The sequence below is a fragment of the Amphibalanus amphitrite genome, unplaced genomic scaffold, assembly GCF_019059575.1.
Source record: "Amphibalanus amphitrite isolate SeventyFive unplaced genomic scaffold, NRLGWU_Aamphi_draft 000254F_arrow, whole genome shotgun sequence".
Lineage (NCBI taxonomy): Eukaryota > Metazoa > Arthropoda > Thecostraca > Balanomorpha > Balanidae > Amphibalanus > Amphibalanus amphitrite.
Genome location: NW_024881749.1, coordinates 1 through 9,960, shown reverse-complemented (window position 1 = coordinate 9,960; position 9,960 = coordinate 1). Strand labels below are relative to the sequence as shown.

The window sequence follows — 9,960 nt, the reverse complement described above, 5'->3', positions numbered from 1 at the left end:
TCCCCAGCACGACACGGGAAATTCAGACAACCAGCACGGCGCGGTAAAAAAAGAATATAAAAAAACATTTCCAAAATACATATTATAAATCTGCTGCAGTGCGTGCTTACCTCGACTGCGAGATGTATTTTCACAGATTGTCCTCATAAAGTCACGTAGGCTGGTCGTCCAAACCTGGTGACAGGTTTCCCAGCGATGAGCTCAACCTCTCTCTTTCTCTCTCTCAGTCCATCCATGGCATAAAGATGGATTCTGTTTGTGTTCCTTAGGAAAATATTGCTTTTACACTGTGTCAGAAATATCAAAGAGTGCAATGGGAACAAAAACTTCGCTTGCGAAAGTTACAGGCCTAAAAAGCACACTTAAATGCCCGAAAATGCAGGCCCCGAAACGCGGTCAACTCCACCTCACAGTTACAAACTGTCATGGCGGCGATAAAATGGCAGTTATGACCTTTCCGGGAATCATAGTGACATAATTGGAGAATCATGAGAGAGTCAAATGGGAATCGCGAGACAGTATTGATTCGTCAATGATTCTCGTAGCTGAGAATCATTGGAGAGTATTGCATTTCTAATCGGGTGATATTTACGTTCTATCGAGAGGATCAGCGCCACTGGTATAATATGAGAGTATTACGGACATATTTGGGGACTCGGATTCCCTCTGTGATGCCCGCATAATCGAAGGGAATGAAAAAATGGGTATAATCTAAGGATCAAAAGGGAATCATGCGGGTATAAATGCCCATGACCAGGGCATCAGGAGAATCATTTTGGTTTTCAGTGTAACGCTTTTGAGAGGCTTATATCTCAGCAACCGCTGGACCGATTGGCCTGCGGTCTTTTTTGCTGGGTAGCCCCATCCCTTCTACCCCGTAATTGACTATTTTTGATGCATCTCAGTGACCGTCGTGGCACGTGCCACGTGAAAAGTCAAGGGTGTTCAGGCAGTTTTGCAAAAGTAATGATTTTGAGAGGCCCATATCTCAGCAGCGGCTTGAGCGATTGTCTTGCGGTAATTTTTATAGGGTAGCTGCATCCCTGCTACCAAAGGTCGGATACTCTTGATCTATGTGAGTGACCCCCACTGCACGTGCAAAATACAAAAAGAAGAGGTGCCAAATTTGTTCCCACTTCAGTAACTCGGTAATTACTGGGGCGATTTCGCTGAAACTTGGCATACGGGTAGGCACCCACGAGGCAATGCATTCCCATATGTTGCGGTTAGGGTGCTACTGCACGTGCGCACGTGCAGGGGGCGTTTCCAGATCTCGAGAACGGCTGGGCCGATTGCGCTCAAATTTGGTGCACGGTTGGGGACCGGTTAGAAGGGTGCCGTGCAAAAGTCATTTTGGACCCCGTTTGCACGTGCGCACGTGCAGAATGCCGCTTCCAGATCTCAGGAACGGCTGGGCCGATTGCGTTCAAATTTGGCACACCGCTAGCGACCGGTTAGAAAAGTGCTTTGCGCAAGTCCGTTGGAAGTACCCTCTCGCCCTTCCGCACGTGCAGAGCTCACTATCTCGCTCGCTCGTTCTTCGCCCAAAAGGCGTTTTACTGGTAAAGTAAACATCCATCCTCGATTAACCTTGTCACCATCAAATACACTAGTCGTACACGAGGCAGCTATTTTGTTTCTCATATCGGGACTTGAGAAGACGCCGGTGGCCGCTTTGCCCCAGGGTATGGGGCAAAGTGGCCAATATGCATAGGTTTAAAGTTTTGCCAATATCTTTCATATGTGAACGCCTTTGGAAATAAAACGCAGTTGAAATAAAAGGCAACTTATTAGGGATCACATTGGTATAGAAAGAATCTTTCCAAGTTTAAAAATCAAGCGTTGGCATCGTCAGAAGCGTTAGGGTGGCCGCTTTGCCCCACTCTCCCCTACACAATCCAGTTCCACAGCCCGAGCACAGCGGATCACAGCGAATCTCGAGTATAAGGATCGGCCCAATTCCAAACCAATGCACATCATCGGGTAGCGAATAAGCCGAAAAGTTCAGGAAAAGTTACTACCGTAGTATGTGATTTGGTTGGAATTCGGCCGACCCTTCGAGATCTGCTGTGCAGACGTATTTTCGACATAACCACAGGGGAGCACTGCCGCTTCAACCCTATTGGCTGAAGTGTCTAACGGTGGCGGCCATATTGCGCAGACCAGGAACCGGCTGCCGCCTGTGTTGAGGAATAGGGAATTCGGGACCTCGATTTACGTTTGCGGCCGCCGCATCCGTTACGCTTAACCCGGCGGCCGCTGGGCCTCCGCGCCACCCGCCGGCCGCTGGGGGGGGGGGCATATAGTTACCCCCCCTTTACTTCCGCGACGATATCATCGCAACGCGAACGGATAGAGAAGCGAAACTTTGCACACATCTTCCTGAATACCTAGCGGAGGTTGTGTCCGAATTTGGTGTCGATCCCATTTGAAATGACGTCACAGTGACGTCATAAGTCAAATTATAGATTTGCGACTCTCAGTTTCCTCACGATACATCAGATATATGGGACCGAATATAAAGGGCCGATTATTGGCTAGGAACTAGATGGAAGTGTACTTAGATGTTTTAGGATGACAGCAGATGCTGTCTAGTTCATTTACAGTTGAGTTTCATGCTCAGCGTCATCAGAAACGGTCAATATCGGAAAACGACAAAACTTTATGACGTCACTGTGACGTCATCTTAGGTGCTACAACCATCAAAATTTCTTCAAACATTGCCTAGGCATTCATTTGAAGCTCTGCCAAGTTTCACGTTCGTAGCTCATCGCGTTTCGGAGATATTCCACAAAACGTAAAGGGGGGGGGGCAACTTTATGCCCCCCCCCCCAGCGGCTCGTGGGTTAAGGTGCGTAGATACGGAACCCGACATCTTACGCAGAATTGAGTGGGGAACACGATCGAATCATCAGAATTGCTCAAATTCACTCGCCGGACCATCGTCTTTCTACATTTGAACCCACCTCGCTAATGCGCCGCCAATAATTCAACTAGAATTTAGCGGTAAAGTGATCGTATGAGGCAGAGTACAATCCAGAGTGACTGGTAGGAATCCGCTTTAAAGGTCTCAGGTCAATCGGTGACCTCTGAGGTCAGGTCAAGTGACCTAAGGCACGGGCTCGGTTTTTGGTAAATAACTTCGCCAAAAATGGTCGTGGAGCCGCGATTTTGGCATCATCGTGTTCACCTAGCTCAGGCGCATCGAGTGATATACTTTTGTTCGGATGAGGTCAATTTACGGCATTGACCTCGTGACAAGGTCAGGTCAGAGCTCTCAGGTCACGAAGCTGGTCGAGTAAGGTCATGTTGCATATCATTCGATTCGGGAGGTCTTTCTGAGTCCATTTGTGACTTTCCCGTTCGCTCGTTCAATTTGATCGGGAGTTATTGAAGAAAAGTTAATGATCCTTGTGACGTCACAGATGACGTCACGCAAGGGCAACAATGCAATTGTGAAGCATTGGACCTTGCAAGGAGTGCATGAAATCACGATTGATAGTTTCAGATCATTCCCGGCGCCAAAATAGCAATTTACATATTCCCCCATTGACTTATAAGGGTTTAACGTAAAAGTTCCCTGTATTTGAGGATTTTTTAAGATGTAATCTTGTTCTCCACTCAATTCTGCGTAGGATGCGGGGTTCCGTGTCTACATAGCTTGAACGTAACGGATGCAGCGGCCGCAAACGTAAATCGAGATCCCGAATTCCCTATTCTTCAACACAGGTGGCGGCACAGGTCGTTTGGTGTCGTGTTTAGCGCTCTAGCTCTACTGGGTGGGCCGCAAACTGCTGTGCACAGTTGGGTCACTCGACCTTTTGCTGTCCTCTGCAGGTCAAACGGCTGGCCGCTGGGAGTTTCACCGAACGGCTTGGTCTGTGGATTGTGTATGCCACGTTTTCTATGGTATGCAAGTTTCAAGTCTATTTGAGGTGTCCCGAATCTAGGCTGAATCCGGGCTGAATCTGGGCTGTCTGACGGACATCGTGACCTGGAGATGATCTCTGCAGTGACGACTACTTCTAGGTTGTTCGACTTCCGGTACATCAAGTCAGCATGATCTACTTCCTTCCACCAATGGTGTTTTTTTCTAAAGAATATCGTTAGACAACAGTGCTGAAACCTCTTTCTAGTGCATTGACATGAAATGAATACCAATTTCATTCATGTCACTCACTTTTCTACCTGCGAGTATACCTAGTTGCTTTTCTTCCCATGAAGTCTTCCTGCCAATATACGATAATTGCGTCTGTTGAGGAGTGATGTTTGAAGTGATGTTGAAGCGTTCGATTATCGCTGGCGCCTCTTCACCCTTGGGTGGATGACTGGCGGTTTTGGCATGGGTACTCGTCTGGTATCGGATGCTCAAGGTCAGCTCTGCCCGCGGCGCCCGGCGTCCAAGGTCGGGTTGGTGGGCGACATGTTTTTCGCCAGAGACCACGGTGAGCAGGCGGTGTCGGTGCGCATAGCAGCCGGTGTGGAGTTCCGCTGTGGTGCCGCGGTTTGTCGGAAAAGCTGGACTGTGCTAACGGACCGCCGGGCTCACAGGATACAGGTGAGTTTAGCAGCGCGGACTTTCGAGTTCAGACGAGCACTTGTGCTTGTAGCTGACTACTTCAGTTGGCGACGGAGTGGCATTGCCGCACGTTGCACGCACATACAGACACGGTCGCCGTGCATTGAAGGTACATGTATCTTAGTGTTGAATTTTTGTTCTGAAGATCCCACGACAAAAGTTCAGGCTGGAAGTTTGATGTGTTGGAATACAAATTTAATTATACCCACGGTGACTATTAGGTATACCTACAATTTTCAAGTGTATGTGTGGATCTCACAACATGCAGACAATGCACAATTGTACCTATAGCTAGACGATTTGAGGTAATCGTCATTGCTTTTTTTCTAAAATAGAAACATTTCAGTGTGCAAAAATCACTTTTGAGTCCCGACTAAACTCATATTCAGATGTGTGACCCCAACTACCTAACTTAGTGCTGAATGTGATGGGATCCTGTATCAGGTTCATTCGCATGTTTCACGCGAATTGCGCTGGATCTAGAGACTGGATTTATAGTACCGGCAAGAAAGACATTTCGACATATGCTTTGTCCAATAATGTTGCTCCCGTGATGCCGCTCTTCTTGCAGCTATAAACGCAAAAGCATGGTGTTTGCGACTTTTCCAAAAGCATTTTTACGTGACAATTTTTGGCGGGAGTATTGGGGTATAGGTACACCAAAAATCAAAACCCTACGTTTGGCTCATTGACCTGACCTCTGAGGTTAGTGGTTAACCTGTGCCATAAGATTTGATGGCAGTCATGTGTTTCGTGACATGTGACACATTTACTTGATTTGTAAACGTCTTACACAATTAGGAGTGAAACGGTTAACCTTAAGGGGTCTTCCACTCTTTCCCTCTCGGCCGGAGATTTATGTAGAAAAGCGAAAGTAAACCATGACTTTTGATGCACAGCGGACAAAGCTTTGTCAATAATCAATTACCTCGTGTAGTTCCTGGAACAGTCACGTTTGGTGGTATTTCCTGCTACTCTACACTCTTCTGTGGACTAAGCGAAGCAGCTGCTTGACAATTTATCGGTTAGCAGATTTATCCGTTCTAAATGAACTTTCACTGCTTACGTAGCGTCACACTACGGTTGGAAACGGCCTCACGGATGGCCGGGGGTCAACGCGAAAAAATGGTTTGCCCATAACTTGTTAATGCGTAGACCGACTGCGATGAAACTTTGCATAGGTATACCAGTGTCTTTCGTGCATCATACAGTAACTCAGAAATGACGAGGTCACGTCACGTCACGCGTGTGTGACGTCATCATTGCAAGTATGTTATAAGTCGCCTATGTCTTTCGTAATGTTATCGATATCGCGAGGCATTTTGAACATGTTTTGAATACTGCTATTACTGAATGGATATTGCTTTTATGCTTTAGGGCGAGAAATATCAACGTAGTGACGCACAGTGTCTTACTATTGGTCATAAAGGGTCAAAAATTTGGAGAAAAAGTATTAATGATTTTTTTAGGTTGGGCAAAAAAGTAAGAAATAAAATGACGATCAAATGACAAAAAAAAAATGCGTCAGATTAACCCGGCAGTTGCTGGGGTATTTCCCCACCCGCCGTTTGCCGGGGGGGGGGGGGGGCGTTCAACGCCCCCAGCCGATAACTCGCGAACAAATAGGCGCAGCGAAACGCACGAGGCGGCAAACGAAAGAAGAACGGGACGAGACGATCCACGTGAACTGAATACTTTAAAGTTGAATTTCGAGGTCACAGGTCGGGTCAAGGTCAGTTCAAACACTTGAAATCGGGCTTTCAGTAGCATGGACTTTAGAACCTCGCAATCGGTGCCTCTCGTCATAAATTATTCTGTCACAACTTATGGCAAAAGTAAATTATTCAAAATAATTTACATTAGGACCAAAACGCGTTTCGACTATATCGTCATCAGTTGGTCCTAAATAAATTCAGTCATCAGTTGGTCCTAAACAATCTGTCACAACTGTCAAAAACCTTCATATAAGTGCTAAAAGAGTGTCAAGTCAAACAAAGGCCACTGGCCAGGGTCAAAGTCAGGTCAATCAGGTAAGCACATAACCCCGAAAATTAAAACTGGTACCTATTCGCAGCCCATGACTCATGTTTTATGGATTGGGTACCTTTGGGCGTAGAACACGATGGTGACATTCATTTTATCATACGAGTACGTGGTTGGTTGAAAAAAGATCAATTTCAGAAATGTATGCATCATGGTCGTGAAGTAGTCACGAGAAATTGCCAACATTCAGTTCAAGATTTTGGAAAATGTAGAACGATGATCAAAAACCATAGATAGCCATTTGATTTGCCATGGTATTGGCAGTGTAATGGCGTTTACAGCATGTCTCTATGTCTGTTCTGTCAGTGGATATCCATATCCATACTCTAAGATATCCATACACGTTTGCACGATATCCATACTCCAGGTGCAACCGTGCAGGGCGAGCAGTTACTTCTTACGAGGGGTGCGGAGTCGAAGTTAGAGTCGCAGTCAGAGTCAGAGTCGGAGTCAGAGTCGCCCAGAGTCGTGGCAACGAGCCAGGAGTCGGAGTCGGAGTCGGGGTCGGTCAGGAGTCCGCAGTGGAAGTCGGAGTCGGTCCGAATCGGAACAGCTCCATCACGACTCCGAAACACTGGCAGGGGTCCGGAGTCGGAGACAGAGTCGCCCGGAGTCATGGCAACGAGTCAGGAGTCGGAGTCGTAGTCGGAGTCGGATTTGGCGCCACCACGACTCCGCAACCCTGCTTCTTACCATTATTTATTAGGATAAGCGATTGCACGACTGACGAGCCGACCTGGTGCTAACGAAGCGACGGGTAGGTACGCCTCGGGAGATGAAGCTTCACGGACGATTTTGCGCACAAGTGCGCAGTTTGCTTTTACGTTCCCCTTACGCAGAATTGAACAGAGATTTACTCTGCCAAAAAGCTCAATGGAGGTCGATGGAAAACTTTTTGTATGTCCAATGAAACATAAACGTAATTTTGCAAATGTTGCTGTGGTGACACTGCAAACAGAATGCAATGCCGTTCCTGATTTTGAACACACATGGGAAAAAGTCACTCCACTCGATAGCCAACATAACAAGGATTGTTTTGATATATAACAATCCAGTTTTACAACGTCATGGAGGTACTCCACATGCTATCACCAGCGCGGTTGTTGAAACCTTTGACGGCGCACCAAAAAAGCCACTATCAGAAACTCCCGTTTCAAAGTACGATAATGGAGACTAAATGCGCAACTAAATATTTTTTTCTGCCCAATTCAAAACATTTCATCAATTTCCAACAGAATGACACCCCAAATATACTATATTCCGAAATTGCCCATGGCCATCCGTGAGGCCGTTTCCAACCATAGTGCGTCAGCCTCCTCAGACGGGCTGTGAGATAGGCTTTAAAGGCTCACATGAGAGTCGCCACATAATCCGTGTTCAGCTAGCTGCATGGATGTAGGTACTCCAATGCTTAGACCGATAACATTTTTATTAGCAGACGATTCCGCAATCCGCTGACCAAACGGCCAAGTTCATCGTCGTTTGAACTTGTTGAGACAAGAGTAAAAGTTATTGTGGTACCATGCATTTCCAGGAAAACTGCCAGCTAAAAGGTTATTCAATAATGCCAGAGGTTACTCGCACTAAATTTGAAAAAGATCAACATATTTTTAAGTGTATGAGATTTTACTTAATTTCCGTTCATCATCACCTGCTCTGCCTCAGATATCTTGCCTTACATATCACGTAAGCTTCTTGATTAATAGCTCATTAATCAATTACTTTCCATTACATATTTTTTAAAGTACCCACTGATAATAATGTATATATTTTCCTACACTCTGCCCATTTATGCACCCGAAACCATGCGTTAACTAGCGATAAAAAATGACGTACTGATATGCCTTCCTTATTGCATCAGGCTGAATCAAATATAATTGTGTTTACTCGTAGGCACTCATGTGAACACTGATTGAAACCTATACTCGTATGGATGTTGAATATCTTTAATGAGGTGTTCTGTGCTTTAAGTCTTGTGTGAGCTTCAGGAATATCATATTTGTTCATAAATCGCTTCCGTGCTCACTCAACTGAATTATGATTCGATTCAATGTTTCTATTTCAGGCATAAGATGTCAACGCTTCCATATCCTCACGAATTTCACGATGTCGATGATGAGACCAACGCTCGCGTCAAGCGGCTTGTGCCAGGGCTGGCTGAAGGAGCCATGACCATCGGCAAGGACCGTTACTTCTATCCAAAGAAGGACCACGAGGCCTTCCACAAGATGTACAATTACCCTCTAGACGAGCGAGATATATGGGTGGTGACGATGCCTAAATGTGGCACCACGTGGACGCAGGAGATGGTCTGGCTGATCGCCAACGACTGCGACTTCAAGGGCGCTCAGAGCAACCTGGTTCCGGACCGGTGGAATTTCCTCGAGATGTCCTACCTGGTCTTGGCGTCAGACGTGCGCGCCAAAAGCGTCGCCTGGGAGGGCATCAAGGCCAACCCGTGGAAGATGCCTCAGATTCTGTGGTTGGGTCTGAAAATGGCTTGGCCTCGAAAGTACTACCCTCCGCGGTTCATCAAGAGTCATATGCCGTTCTCTATGCTGCCTCCAAAGCTCCTGGATACGTGCAAGGTCGTCTACGTGGCCAGGAACCCCAAGGACGCTCTTGTATCGTACTACCACCATCACAAGCTGATCAAGATGATGGACTTCGAGGGAACATTCGAGGAGTTCTTCGACCTCTTCCTCGAGAACAAGGTGGTCCAGGCTCCCTTCATGCCGCACGTCAAAGAGGCTTGGGAGAAAAAGGACCACCCAAACCTGCTCTTCCTCTTCTTTGAGGACTTGAAGAGTGACCTAAAAGGGAACATCAGGCGAGTGGGTGACTTCCTTGGGAAGACACTTTCGGAAGAGCAGGTCGAACAGCTGTACGAGCACCTCAAGTTTGACAACTTCAAAAAGAATCCTTACGTAAATAATGATCCGCTCAAGGAGCTAGGCATTCTCTCCACAACTGGGAACTTCGTCAGGAAAGGTTAGTACAATCTTGTAATGGTAATGCTTGCCCGCTGTCTGTCCTAGACAAAAACGTTTTATTGATAGTGTTGTAACTTATACTGCATTCGGCTTGGTAACTTGCACAATGCACATAATACAATTGATGCTGGTCAAATGGCACGTTCAGGTGCCTGTTTGCCTTACAATACGTGTAGTGGCCCTTGGGTTCATTAACCGAACCGGTTAGTGTTGAGATTAACACTTCAGCTAGCATACGTTCAGGGAAACGTGGATTTATTTATCCGATGACTTTGAAGCCCCGGCGCTCTAAAATTGCATATCACCATCAATCACAAATCAGGCTGGCGTTTCTTATGGGTAATG

General features: G+C 46.5%; 1 protein-coding gene across 1 annotated transcript; it reads left to right on the top strand.

Annotated features, from left to right (window-relative positions):
- The first annotated feature begins 4,431 nt into the window (after positions 1 to 4,431).
- LOC122386512 (sulfotransferase 1C4-like) lies at positions 4,432 to 9,746 on the top strand. The gene is made up of 2 exons (XM_043375784.1): positions 4,432 to 4,558; positions 8,688 to 9,746. The coding sequence occupies exon 2, from the start codon at positions 8,695 to 8,697 to the stop codon at positions 9,616 to 9,618; it is 924 nt and encodes a 307-aa protein (XP_043231719.1). The 5' UTR covers positions 4,432 to 4,558; positions 8,688 to 8,694; the 3' UTR covers positions 9,619 to 9,746.
- The last annotated feature ends 214 nt before the right edge of the window (positions 9,747 to 9,960 follow it).

What these genes read in the sequence shown, in the direction of transcription:
- LOC122386512 (XM_043375784.1), top strand. Translation starts at nt 8,695, where the DNA reads ATGTCAACGCTTCCATATCCTCACGAATTTCACGATGTCGATGATGAG.